Source organism: Carcharodon carcharias, chromosome 4 (assembly GCF_017639515.1).
Source record: "Carcharodon carcharias isolate sCarCar2 chromosome 4, sCarCar2.pri, whole genome shotgun sequence".
Lineage (NCBI taxonomy): Eukaryota > Metazoa > Chordata > Chondrichthyes > Lamniformes > Lamnidae > Carcharodon > Carcharodon carcharias.
The window spans coordinates 182,939,558-182,954,504 of record NC_054470.1 but is presented as its reverse complement, the minus strand read 5'-3'; the positions used below and the strand labels follow the sequence as shown (position 1 = coordinate 182,954,504).

At 46.1% G+C, this 14,947-nt stretch overlaps 1 protein-coding gene across 2 annotated transcripts in view; it reads left to right on the top strand.

The window, feature by feature from the left end:
• galntl6 (polypeptide N-acetylgalactosaminyltransferase like 6) overlaps positions 1-14,947 on the top strand; it is a 1,468,073-nt gene that overhangs the window by 1,081,195 nt on the left and 371,931 nt on the right. For both annotated transcript variants that reach the window (XM_041186365.1, XM_041186364.1), the window contains one exon: positions 4,726-4,911. In XM_041186365.1, coding sequence (XP_041042299.1) covers positions 4,726-4,911 — 186 coding nt within the window. The remainder of the gene's footprint in view (positions 1-4,725; positions 4,912-14,947) is intronic.

Genomic DNA, 14,947 nt, shown 5'->3' with positions numbered 1-14,947 from the left:
GGACTCTTTCAAGACGGAGACCATGGCACACAGACCCTCAAGGGTCTCCACCAGATCATCACAAACACTCCGCTGAACATCCAGCATCTGCCGCCTGATGGATGACTCCAGAGGCTCATCATCTGCCTCGGACTTCGATTGCTGGCACCCTGGGCACTCTATGCCTCCACCTGCTCCTCATGCAAGGGTGATGTTCCCTCAAAACTGTGCACTACCATCTGAACTGACGCATTTTTGCCCACCGACGTGCCTGTGGCTGTGCTGGTGCTTGGTTCGGAGAGAGAATATGACGCGGGTGCATCTGTCCGTGGCCCCTCCTCGGGTGTCAAGGGAGAGTCCTCGGGGCCTCTTTGACATCGCGAGGATGGTGCATCTGAGGGAGGAAGAGAATAAGTCAGTTGATGACATCATTACAAAGTGACTGTGTGTGCACAATGGTTGTTGTCACCATGGACAACTGCCTCACTGAGGCACTGAGATTGGATGAGAAATGTGGTCTCTTGGTTTAAACTTCTCATTGGAGATGCCATGATCCGACATCTCTTACACGCTCCCCCAGTCTTTCACCTGTCCACTGGGGTCTTACCTTCCTCTGAGACTCCTGCCTCTCCGCGACCTGTGGAGCTTGCTCCACGCTCGCATTCCATGTCCAAACTTTGAAAGGGTCAGGAGGTTGGCCACCCCCCCACCAGTTCGTGTGCACTCCAGCACATTATGGCTTTTCTTCTCCTGTACGGACAAAAGTGCATTCATTAGCGCACCCTCTACCTGCCGCAACATACCAGCCCCCCGCAGCCCCCCCCAACCCCCCCACCTCCAGCAGACCCAGGTTGAGGTGCCTGTCAGACTGGCACACCTCACCCTTCTATACATCCAAGGCAAGCAGGCACATCTCCCAATCTTGGCCAGCACAGGAATATGTACCATTTGGCACTTTGCATCTCACCCACAACTTCCCCCCCACCCCCCCCGGCCCCCGAGTGGCACGAAGAACAGCCACCTTCCTAGACATCTATATACAGTTCCATGCCAAGTCAGTCTTCACCCTTGCAGAGCGCAGAAGATTATTGAACTGTTTCCAGCACTGGATCCATGTGCAGCGCACAACATCATGTCCGCTCATCTGGGCAGCAATCTCCGTCCAGGCCTTCTTCACCTGGTGGGGTGGCCTCCTCTTGCCATCGCGCAGCATGAGGATCTCCAGCCGGGCACTCGCCGTCTCAATGAGAGCATGCAGGCAGTCATCAGAGAAGCAGGGGGCAGAGTGCCCATCGGCATTGTCCTCCCACTTGGTGTGCCCAGCGGTTGCTGAGGCCATAACTTCTGCCAGCTAAAAAAGCTTCACGTCTCTCGCTGACAGCTCCCTGAGACTCCTCACCAACTCCTGGTGGCCTTCAGAGAACTGCCTGTGCTGTTTCTAAAACTCTTCTGGGCCTGCAGATCACACGCGTGTGCAACATGCGCAAACCTCAGGCCCAGAGAATATAGGCCCAATTTACTCAGCCTCACCTCATAGAACAACCCCCTCATCCCAGGGACCGATTTAGTGAACCTTCGCTGTACCGCCTCCCATGCAAGTCTATCCTTCTTTAAATGTGGACACCAGAACTGCACACATACTCCAGATCCAGTCTCACCAAAACCCTGTACAACTCCAGCAAGACTTCTTTATTCCTGTACTCCAACCCCCTTGCAATAAAAGCCAACATGGCATTTCCTGTCCTCATTGCTTACTGTACCTGTATGCTAACTTTCTGTGTTCCTCATTCAACCGCACCCAGGTCTCTTTGAAGATCAACACTTACAAGTGTCTCACCTTTTAAAAAATATTCTGCTTTCCTATTCTTATGACCAAAGTGAATAACTTCATATTTCCCTACATTATACCCCATCTGCTATCTTGTTGCCCTCAGACTTAACCTGTCTATATCTCTTGGCAGCCTCTCTGTGTCCTCCCCACAGCTTACCTTCCTACCTAGCTTGGTATCATCACCAAATTAGATACATTACTGTCTGTCTCTTCATCTAAGTCATTAATATCTAAATAGCTGATAAATTCTGACAGCGTGTGAGAGACTACCTTAATAACCAATAATACAGAAAATTCTGGAAACACCCAGTAGGACTCTCTGTGGAGAGAGAAACATAGTTTAAAGGTGGAATTTGATGCTCACCCCATCCCCATACTCTCCAGTGGTGGGTTCAGAGGTGGGGAGGGCCATATGCTCCAGCAGGAAGGTGGAAGTGGAGAGCCCACTGCCTTCCTGCCAACCTCCTAGTCCAAAGCTGGAAGGCTTGAGGTCAACCTTCCTGCCCAGAGGCCAAATCAGGCATTTATGTGGCTATCTAAGGGTCACTTCAGAGCCTCAAATGGTGCCGCTGGAACCTAACCAGGGACATGGGCAGGGACCATATCACGTGGACCTGCTGCCAGGAGCACCCAGGCAGATAGGCCTGGGAGTGGTGGGTCTTCCTCCTTCTCGAGCACTACTGCGCCTGACAGAAGCACTCACCATGGGACTCAAAAGGAATACCCCCCACGTCCACCCGAGCCCTTTAATTCAAGCCCCCTCCCCCTGCCTGGTCCATGTCTGACCCTGGAAAATCCATCCCACTTGCCTTTTCCTGGGGCTCCAATGATGATCCATTGTGTAGGCCGCACTGTAGTAGAGGCGGCAGCCACCATTCCCGATGGGGTTGCTGGTACTGGAGAACTGCCAGCTTCTGATTGGCTGGCGGCTCTCGGAGGCAGGACACGTGCTCTCCAGTAGGGTTTCCTGAGGGAAATTTCCCCTCACAGGAGCCGGTAGCCCCGACACTGACCAGATAGGTAGCCTTACTGGGATTGATTCCTATCGGGCCTCCCAGAAATGGTGACAGCCAGGTTCCAGGGGCTGGACAGGACTCCTGCCACAACCATTAAACTCCTCCCTACTGTGGTCATTCATAAGAACTGGGGAAAATTAAAACTGTAACATGAAGAGAAGAAGAGAGAGACAAAATAAAAGAAAAAACAAACCAACAAAGAAACACAATAGAAAATGGGGGCGGAGGTTATGATCTAAAATAGTTAAACCCAGAAGGCGGTAAAGCGCCCAGTTGAAATGCAAAAGATGAAAAAGCTTGCGCCAAATTGGAACTCAGTAGCAGGCCAAAGGCACAAAGTTTCAGAGGGGGAACGAGATGGAGAGTTAAGATAACAGCTGACTGGAAGGTTGAGGCCACAATTGCAGACTGCATGGAGGGGCCCCGCAAACCCAGTCTGCAATTGGTCTCCCCAGCGTAGAGGAGACCACATTGTGAGCAGCGAATACAGAATACTAAATTGAAAGAATCGCTTTCTCACTTGGAAGCAGCGTTTGAGGCCTTGGGCGGTGCTTCTCATCTGCTGTCATGGAATGGTGCCGGCGGAAAGCGGGGGGGGTTTCAGGGGTGACCAAGGATTGGACCAGGGTGTTGGGGAGGGAACGATCCCTTTGGAATGCTGAAAGGGGAGGGGAGGGTAAGGTATGTTTTGTGGTGGAATCATGCTGGAGTTAGTGCAAATGGCAGAGGATGATGCATTGCGTACAGAACCTGAGTAGTGAGGGTTGGTGGCTGGTGAAGCTGAGGGCAAAGCCCATCAATACCATCAAGTCAATGTACGTCAGACAGCAGAGGTGTGCTGGGTGAATGGGATTTGGAGCGAGTTAGGACATGTGCTGCAGAGTTTTGGGTGACATCAAGTTTAGGGAGGGTAGAATGCAGGGGGCTGGCCAGGCATGTGTTGGAATAGTCGAAACTGAATGGTTTCAGCAGCAGAAGAACTGAGCACATGGGCAGAGCCAGGTGGTGTTACAGAGGTGGAATTAGGCAGTCTTAGTGACAGTGCTGATATAAGGTTGGAAGCTCATCCGAGATCAAACAGCAGGGTTACAAACAGACTGGTTCAGCCTCAGACAGCTGCCAGGGAGAGGGTTGGAGTTGGAGGCGAGGGGGTGGAGTTTATGGCGGGCGACCAAGGACAATGGCTTCAGTCTTCCCAATATTCAATTGGAGGATATTCCTGTTCATCCAGTACTGGGCATCGGACAAGCAGGGTGATGGTTTAGAGACAGTGGAGGGGTTGAGAGAGGTGGTGGTGAGGTGGAGCTGGGCATCGCCAGCCAGTTTTAAACATATGGGATGTAACATTGTGTTTTTGGTTGTTGTTACCAAGGTGTAGATGAGAAATAAGAGGGAGCCAAGGACAGAGCCTTGGAGAACATCAGAGGTAATGGTCTGAGAGTGGGAAGATAAGTGATGGTAATTCCCCAGCTACTATTTGATAGATAAGAGTGGAACCAGACGAGTGCATCTTTTAATGGTGGTGGAGAGGTGTAGGAGGAGGAAGATGTGATCAACCATGTCACATATTGCAGAGAGGTCAAGAAGGAAGAGGAGGGAAAGTTTACCTTTGTCACAGTCACATAGGACGTCATTTGTGACTTTGATAAAGGCTGTTTCGGGATGCGGCAGGTACTGGCAGCTGTAACGGAACCATGTCCCAGTAAGGAGTCAACAACCTCAGGAAAGGGGGATGGTGGGTGAAGGGGGAAAGTCGGCATGTGCACGTAACACTGAAAGGGCCCAATCTCTTTTTCACATGAAAAGAGCTTCTACCATTCTGATCAACTGACTTGAAATCCGTACAATCACAGATAAATAAAACAGGGTTTCAAGTGTTCACTTCTTTATTTCTTCCAGAGCATTTGAAAGAACGTTTAGAGGAATACATGGCTAGATTTCCAAAAGTGAGGATCATGCGCACCAGGAAGAGGGAAGGCCTAATCCGAACCAGGTTGCTAGGGGCTTCGGTGGCCAAAGGTGAAGTTTTGACTTTCCTGGACTCTCACTGCGAAGCCAATGTGAACTGGTTACCGCCATTACTTGGTAAGTGACATTCTGGGTTCACTTAATAGCAACAACCAGCTTAACTTCTCTGTGTTCTTTTCTTGAGGACAGCTTTCAAATGTGATCCCATGTGAGACTTTGGGAGGAGAGAAAATGGGGGCATGGGGTGGGGTGCGTGATGGAGGAGTGGTTGAGGAAGAACACATTGAGCACATTGAAGAAAGGACTTTAAAAACAATGCTATTAGCTTCCCTCCCAGCTTTATACATACCACAATCACAGAGGGAGAGGGACCTTAACAATTCTAAACACAACTCCGGTGGTATCCAAAGTCAATTGATCCCAGGCCTCTGTGTCAACATAGCAGAGATATTTGCTTAAAGGCCAAGGACAGCTAACTCATACATTATCAGTGCCTGTATCACACTGTCCCCTATTTTAGAGATAATTGAACATTTGGCTATCAATAAGCACTGTCGTACCAGACTAACCCCTCAATACAATTGTTATAAGCTGTCGCAATCCCAGGTCATGCCAACAGGTCAAACCATACTACTAGATTGAGCTACAGGTCCTCCAATACTCACCCTCCGTTCGATCTTGGGGAGTCTAGGACTGGAGGGCGTCGTATGAAAGTTAGAACCAGGCTTTTCAGGGGTTTCATGTAATGTGATAGAGGTTCAGACTCTCAAATTGCAATTCATTCTAGATCAATTTTCAGCTTTCAATCTAAGATTGATAAATTTTTGTTATCCAAAGGTGTTACAGGGAAAAGTTGGGTATATGGAGTTAGGTCAGGGATCAGCCATGATCGTATTGAATACCAGGAACTGGCTTGAGTGGTTAAATGGCCTAATTCTATTGCTTTGTTGCAATATTCAAAGCCTCCATAGACTGAGTTACAGTGTCTCACCCTGTATGGGAGTATTTAGTCAAGCATTAAGTTGTACATTTTTACGTATTTAATTTTGATTTCTATTTTATACTCACTTTTTGTTAAACCTCCAAAAGCAGGCTTCTGGGCCTATCCCCACTGTCTCTATTCTCATCTCTTGCTCATCCCCTTTTGTAATGCCTTAAGCATTTAGCTGTGCTTTCTTTTCATCTGTCTATTGAACCTTTATATTTTAACATTTTTGAAACAATTGTCCCTCACAGCCCACTTTGTTATTCCTTCATCTTCTATCCGCTTGACCTTCCACTTCCCACAAGCCAATGTTGCCTTCCCCCTCCTCCTACGCCATTTTAAATTACCTCCTAGTAGGCTCTTCTACCTCCCTGCCCCTGTTCCAATTATCCCTGTCCTTCAACTCCACTTAACCTCAGGACCAGTCTAAGTCATTACTCCTGTATTCAATGCAAATGAGACCGACTTGTAAAAAATAAGTTTACAGGCCTTCTGAATTCCAGTGATTCATGAGCTCTTGGTGACATTTAGGGAGATTTTTTTTTTAAGAGAAAACATGTCAACAACAGAAACAACTTGCCTTTATATGGCACCCTGAGGCAATAGTAAAACATCATAGGAGTATTGTCAAACAAAATATGACACCAAGTCATATTAGGACAGGTGACCAAAAGCTTGGTCAAAGCGGTGGGTTTTAATAAGCATCTTAAAGGAGGAAAGAGATGGAGAAGTTCAGAGAGGGAGTTCCAGGGTTTAGGGCCTACGCAGTTGAAGACCCAGCCACCAATGTTGGAGTGGTGGATGCTCAAACCATCAGAATTAGCTGAGCGTAGAGACTGTGGAAGGTTGTAGGGCTAGAGGAGGTTACAGGGATAGGCAGGAGGGAGGCCGTGGAGTGATTTGTTAACAAGGAGGACAGTTTTAAAATTGAGGCATTGCCAAACCAGGAGTTGTAGGTCAGCGAGCACAGAATCCCAACTTTACCACACTTGCCTAATGGTGGTTCTGGTACCAAACTAATAACTAAAGGTCAATAGTTCAAATCCCATCATAACAAGCTGAATTCTGAAATCTGTTGTCTGGCACCAGAAAATGGCCATGGGCATTGCTGGATTGTTCAGGGAAAGGTATATTGTTTGGCCACTATGTGGCCCCTCTTTCACACTTTGAGATGAATTTTCTCTGTCTCATGGAAACCGATTTGGGTGCGGGACTGGAAGAAAAATTAGAGAATCATATGTCAAGGCAGCTCCCTGGCATGTTACCACCTCTGAGCAATCTTGTTGGAGGTAGGGTCTGACGGGCACCAGCTGCTTACCCAGCAGCATCAGGTAGCTAATTAGGCCCAAATAATCACTTGGGATCAAAGGGCACTGGGATCCTCCCAACCACAGCCGAGCCTCCCCCTGAGGCCAATACCCAGCTGTTGCCTAACGGTGGCCTCCTGGCATTAGGCAGAGGGCAAGTGGGACCTCCTTTAAACTTGCCCATCCCAGAGCTGAGGGGTTCAGAAGGCCACAATGTGGCCACAGGTGATTCTCTGGAGGAGGCCCCTCCCTCCAGGCTAATGGCCTGGAAGCTATGGGAAAACTTATTTTTTACACATATGTGATTCTTCAGAGGGAAGTACCCATTCAATGGGGCTCCTGGCCGGATATCACTGCAAGTTCTCTGTTTGGGCCTTCCAGTTCCATTGTCCACGCGCCATCCTTAATTGGATGGGGCTCCCAGAAGTGGCCTCTTAATTGGCCACCTCCAGGACAATCGCGACCAATGTCCCACCATAGCTATTTCCAGGTTCCACCCGGAATTGAGCCCAACGTCAGGGTCCTGACGATCTCAGAAAAATCCAGCTCATTGTAGCTGACTCAAGGTAACTAGGGTTGGGGAACAAATTGCTGTCTTGTCAAAGTCAACCACATCTCAAGAATGAATCAAAAGTATTAGCATCTCTTCAAATAACAAACCGAGGAACTTGACATCAACATATTAACTGTTCAAACGATAATATCACACAGTGGCCCTGGTTTGCTGGGAAGATTTTAGTGAACTAAATGGGGTTGACTTTATTAGTGCATAAACAACACAGCAAATTGTGATGAGGAAGGGAAAACATTGTGAGTTGTGAATCATCATCATTTGCTGGATAATTTGTACCACTCTGCTGTTAGATTTGTGACATAGGAGATTGTCCTCAATCTCCTGATAAATTTCAAGAAATTGCTGAATTTGCTCCATAACTACAACTTAAACTCACCAACTGAAGTTAGGGCTGGTACTTAGCAACAGAAGAACCCTTCATAAGGAAATTTATGTTCCTATGGTGCCACTTAACTCCAGAGGCCCAGAAAGGGAACAATTGAAACTGTGGTCTCTCATTCCTGTGCTTACCATTATTGTTCCATGAGGTTTTTTTACATTTTAACTGTTTTGATTTTCTCACACTTTTCCTTTCTGACACTTTTCTTTCCCTCTCTTTTAGTCTAAGCATTTTTCTCTCTCTTTATTTCACTTTCTGAACCTGGTTTGACTGTAATTCACCCTCTTTCTCTGTCATTCCCCTGTTTCTTCCTCTACCCTTACATTTCATTGGTTAAGAAGGTGGACCGTTGGTCCCATTGTTCACCGAGGTCTCAGATGTCCCGTTGCCCTTGAGAGTTTTACATTCAACAGTTTGCCGCACAATCCATTTTCAAGGTGAATGTTGAGGAAAAGAAAATTCAATTCCAGCAGGGGCACAATGGGCCAAATGGCCTCCTTCTGTGGTGTAAATCATTCTATGTTCCTAGGTTACTCATTTGGCACAGCACAGGATCCTCTGGGCCTGTGTCATCTCCAGTCTGCTAAACAAGCTGCAAAATGTGGCGCATTGGTCACAGCAGCTCCCTCCCTCCCCAAATATTAGTGCTGAATTACACCGGGTGCTACAGTTAAATGCCAACCAGAAGTGGCCCCATGATCTTCCCCCTGCTCGGCCATTTCTTTCTGAAGCTTTATCATAATTCCAATGCAGGCAGGAAAAATGTTCAGAGACTGTAGTCCTTTCAGGACTTGCTTGGTGAGAGAATCGATTCAGAGGAACAGGCCCTCACTTAGCACAATGATCTTGTTTTACAATAGATGCAAACCTCCTTGCCTCTTGCTTTCGAGTAAGACAGATTGATGGCTCTCCGTCGGACGCCGAGCATCCCCCCCCCCCTTCTCGCCAAGTCCCAACAATGCAGAGTAAACTGTCCTCGGTAAGCCCTGTAAACAGAAAGACTTAATGCATGTACAGTGTCTCCATTGCATGGAGCCCATGGTGATTCATTTATTCCATTGCATCAAGACAATTCACAATAACCAGGAGAGCCCTCAGGGCAATAAAAACAAGTATTTATAATGAACATGGTCACAGCCGAAAAATCCAGGTAAAACTTGCCTCAACAATATCATAAGGTATATTTAATGTTCGGCCATCCAAGCTTCTGTGAGCAGGGTGGGAACCAAACGCACATCAAAACTGTTTCAGTGGAGTCGAGCTAGGAGCAATTTTCACCCAAGCTGTTTCATATTAAATATTCATGGTGCGAATACTTGTATTACGCAATTTCATTTATTGCTGTCAGTGGCTCAGAATGCACACTGATCAATTGCTTCTCTTAGCCGTAAAGCCAGCTCTTAAAATCGACAGTAAAATGGAACAAAGATTGTTTTTGAAGGCTGACAGCACAAACGTAAATCACTTCAGCCAACCTGTGGAATCTTTTGCCCTTTCTTGACTTGCTCTGCTGCATTTCCCAGACGAAATAAAACAAAATGTTAAAATTACCTTGACACCCAGGAGAGTCAGGGGCAACCAAATATTTGACAGTCTGTTGGCAGCTGAGCATAATAAAATTGTGAACCTAACTTCTTAATGGGCACTGAACAGTGGGGGACACCACAACTGAATGGGGAGTTACAGGAAATGGATGTTCTTGCCTGTAAATTATTCCACAAGTTAATAGGGTTCAAAGGCATTTATTAGTTTTCATAGAATTAAGTGAATAATGATTACTGTTATTGAAAATAGTTACACGTGTAAGGTTATGCCTACAAAAATTCACATGTTACAGTTGAGTGTCAATTTTAGATCTCAATTGATAGACTTTTGTTATCCAAAGGTACAAAGGGATATGAAGCAAAGGCTCTTTATGGAGTTCAGATCAGCCACAACCTGATTGAATGGCATGGTACAGGCTTGAGTGGTTAATTTTTCCTCTCGTTCTTCTGTACAGTTCTCGAGTTCGAAGGGTTAACAGCTGGTCAGACCTTGTCGAATTCTGAAGAACCTGTTGTAACATCTCACTATATATATTTTTTCTTCCAGTGCAGATTCAGATGTTCTCAAAGGATTACCCTAATCACTTATACACTGAATAAGTTTCAGTACTGCTGAAAAAAGAGACATGCTGGCTTGCGCTCATCAGGACAGATGCAAGAATGCCAAATTTCAAAGGGAACAGCAATTTATACTGCATGAGAAACAGGTGCTGATTGGTTGGCAAGTTGACTCTGATTGGTCAATGTATTGCCATGGAGAATGTACGAGGGAACTATTGCCACCCCCAACTCGTGTTTTTATTTAATTTTAAAAAAAGAAAGTGTGGGGTTCAATAGTCCCCTAGTGCATTCTCCATGGCAACGACTCAACCAGAGTCAACTTGCCAACCAACCAACACTCTTTTCTTATGCAGTATTGCATAACATTGTTGCTCCCTTTAAAATTTGGCATTCTTGGATCTGTCCTGATGAGTGCAAGACAAAAAGCTTCAACAGCATCTCTCTTTTTTTAGCAATACTCAATTTCTGTACCACCAACTATTAGTAATAAATGTCAGTTTAAACAACAACTCCCTGTCAAGACTTTAGCTTGACTGAGCTCTCAATCAATCATTCAACTGGAGACAGTTGGAGGGGCCAAGACTTTCCCATGGGCCTTCCTTGAAGGAGTTAATCCCAGGGTAGGGCAGCTAAGATAACGATGGGGCTCGGGCAAAGAAAGCTTGTAGCTGAACGTTTATCACCTGAATTCTCTGTCTGGTAACTTTTAATTCCCGTTGAGCACAGCTCACCAATACCAAGGCTGGATCATTGTGTTTTCTCAGTTGTGTCCTGATGGACCCGCTTTTCCACTATGGGCTGTATTTATATCAAAATAAGCGTTTTCCACTTGCTGTTTTTATCTTCTTCGCTGTTGATTTTCTCCTCACCTTTCATGATTGACTCCTTACTGGGGGTATAGGTCCACTGGCAGTGGACACCACCTTCAATACCTCCCCCAGTTGGTCACAGTTCAAAAATAAAAACAGAAAATGCTGGAAAAACTCAGCAGGTCTGACAGCATCTGTGCAGAGAGAAACGGAGTTAACCTTTCGAGTCTGTATAACCCTTCTTCAGACTTGCTAAGCTTTTCCAGCATTTTCTGTTTTTATTTCAGATTTCCAGCATCTGCAGTATTTTGCTTTTATCTTTAGTCATGGTTCATGCCTGTTGTGTCTCCTACTGTCATTTTTTGGGGAAATTTATTTCTTCGGGGTACTTATTTCAGGTTCAAAGTCTCAGACCCAACGGTACAGTAGTGGAATGGTTATCTTGCTTGGATCAATGAAAACACTGGACGAGAGTTTGACTGCTGCCATGCCTGAGAATATTAACTCTGTTAAAATATACTTGTGGATATGAGAAGCTCATAGCAGCAACAACCTGCATTGGTATAGCACCTGTAATGTAAACCATCCCAAGAAACTAAAGGTTCACAGGAGTATTATCAAACAAAATTTGACATGAAGCCACATAAAACCATAAGACTATAAGATGTAGGAGCAGAAGTAGGCCTTTCAGCCCATCAAATCTGTTCTGCCATTCAATGATATCAAGGCTGATCTGATAATTCTCAACTTCTGCCTTTTCCCTATAACCCTTGATTCATTTACTGATTAAAAATCTGTCTATCTCAACCTTGAATAAAGTTAATAACCCAGCCTCTACAGCACTCTGCAGTAAAGAATTCCACAGGTTAACTATCCTCTGAGAGAAGAAATTTTTCCTCATCTCTGTCTTAAATGGGAGATCTTTTGCTCTGAGATTATGCCCTCTGGTCCTTGACTCTCCCACAAGGAGAAACAACCTCTCAGCATCTACCCTGTCAAGCCCCCTAAGAGTCTTATATGTTTCATTAAGGTTTCCCACATTCTTCTAAACTCCAATGAGTACAGGTCAATAAGAAAATCCCTCCATACCCAGGATCAACCTAGTGAACCTTCTCTGGACTGCCTCCAATGCCAGTGTATCTTTCCTTAGATAAGGGACCAAACCTGTTCACAGTATTCTAGGTGTGATCAGACTAGTGCCTTGTATAGTTTTAGCAAGACTTCCCTATTTTTATACTCCATTCCCTTTGAAATAAAGGCCAACATTCCATTTGCCCTCCCCTATTACCCGTTGAACTTGTATGCTCGCCTTTTGTAATTAATGCACGAGGATCCCCAAATCCCTCTGTGCTGCAGCTTTCTGCAGTCTTTCTCCATTTAGATAATATTCAGCTCCTGTATTCTTCCTGCCAAAGTGCATAACCTCACATTTTCCCACATTATCTCCCAACTACCAAGTTTTTGCCCATTCACTTAACCTCTCTATATCCCTCTGTAGATTCTTTGTGTCATCCTCACCACTTGCCTTCCCACCTATTTTTGTGTCATCTGCAAATATCTGGCGATAGTATATTCACTTCCTTCATCCAACTCATTTATATATTTTTTTTATTCATTCACGGGATGTGAGCTTTGCTGGCTTCTTGAACTACTGCAGTCCATGTGGTGTAGATACACCCACAGCGCTGTTAGGGAGGGAGTTCCGGGATTTTGACCCAGCGACAGTGAAGGAACGGTGATATATTTCCAAGTCAGGATGGTGAGTGACTTAGAGGGGAACTTCCAGGGGGAGGTGATGGCGTAGTGGTATTGTCACTAATCTAGTAATCCAGAGACCCAATGTAACGCTCTGGGGACCTGGGTTTGAATCCTGCCACAACAGTTGGTGGAATTTGAATTCAATGAAAATCTGGAATTAAAGTCTAATGATAATCACAAAACCATTTTTGTAAAGACTCATCTGGTTCACTTGGCCTACATGGGACTCCAGACCCAAGCAATGTGGTTGACTCTGAAATGGCCAAGCAAGCCATTCAGTTGTAACAAACTGCTACAAAGTCACATATACTACCCCCAAAACCATGGGCTCTTAAACAAAAACAAAAATTGCTGGAAAAACTCAACAGGTCTGTTAGCACCTGTGGAGAGAAAGACAGAGTTAATGTTTCAAGTCCTTATGACTGTACGGAATGCCGACAGTGGGATGAAAGGAAGATGTGGTGACATCACGCTGGAGTTGACGGAACTGGTGGAGGATGATCCTTTGAATGTGGAGGCTGGTGTGGTGATAAGTGAGGACAAGGGGGACCCTATCATGGTTCTGGGAGAGAGAGGAAGGTGTGGGGGCAGAGGCGCGGGAGATGGACCAGACACAGTTGAGGGCCCTGTCAACCATGGTGGGTGGGAAACTTCGGTTAAGTAAGAAGGAAGACATGTCAGAAGCACTGTTTTGGAAAATGGCATCATCGGAACAGATGCGACGAAGGTGAAGGAACTGAGAGAATGGGATAGAGCCCTTACAGGAAGCAGGGTGTGAAGAGCTGTAATTGAGGTAGCTGTGGGAGTCAGTAGGCTTGTAATGACTATTGGTGGACAGTCTATCACCAAAAATTGAGACAGAGAGGTCAAGGAATGGAAGGGTAGAGTCAGTGATGGACCACCTGAAATTGATGGAGGGGTGGAAATTGGAAGCAAAATTAATAAATTTTTCCAGGTCCAGACGAGAGCACGAAGTGGCACCGAAACAGTCATCCATGCACCGGAGAAAGAGTTGTGAGAGGGAGCCTGAGTAGGACTGGAACAAGAAATGTTCCACATACCCCATAAAGAGACAGGCATAACTGGGGCCCATGGGGATACCCTGCTTCCTGTATGGACTCCATCCCATTCTTTCAGTTCCTTCCCCTCCACCACACCTGTTCTGATGATGCCACTTTCCAAAAGTTCTTCTGACATGTCTTCCTTCTTCCTTAACCAAGGTTTCCCACCCACGGTGATTGACAGGGCCCTCAACCGTGTCCGGCCCATCTCCCGCACATCCGCCCTCACACCTTCCTCTCCCTCCCAGAAACATAGGGTCCCCCTTTTCCTCACTTATCACCCCACCAGCCTCCACATTCAAAGGATCATCCTCTGCCATTTCTGCCAACTCCAGCATGATGCCACCACCAAACACATCTTCCCTTCAGTATTCCTTAGGGACTGTTCCCTCCGGGTCACCCTGGTCCACTCCTCCATCAACCCCTTCCCACAGCACCTTCCCATGCAATCGCAGAAGGTGCAACACCTGCCCCTTTACTTCCCCCCTCCTCACCGTCCAAGGGCCCAAATACTCCTTTCAAATGAAGCAGTGCTCCACTTGCACTTCCCTCAATTTAGTCTACTGCATTTGCTGCTCCCAATGCAGTCTCCTCTACATTGGAGAGACCAAAGGCAGACTGGGTGACCGCTTGGCGGAACACCTTCGGTCTGTCCGCAAGCATGACTCAGACCTCCCTGTTGCTTGCCATTTCAACACACCACCCTGCTCTCATGCCCACATGTCCGTCCTTGGCCTGCTGCAATGTTCCAGTGAAGCTCAACTCAAACTGAAGGAACAGCACCTCACCTTCCGATTAGGCACTTTACAGCCTTCTGGACTTAACGTTGAGTTCAACAACTTCAGATCATGAACTGTCTCCTCCGTCCTCACCCCTTTTTAATCCCCTTTTTTCAAATATTTATTTTTTAACTTTTATATATAAATTTTTTTTCCCACCTATTTCTATTATTTTTAAAAATTTATTTCCATTCATTATTTTATCCCCACCTTTCAGCCTATTTTGATCATTTCTCCACACCATCCCCTCCCCCACCCCACCCCACTAGGACCATCTGCTTTCTACTCTTAATGTCACAATTAGCACTTCCTTTAGTCAGTTTCACTACCATCAACACCCCTTTAACCTTTTGTTTATGACATTTTTGCAATCTCTATTTTGCCTCCACCTATCAC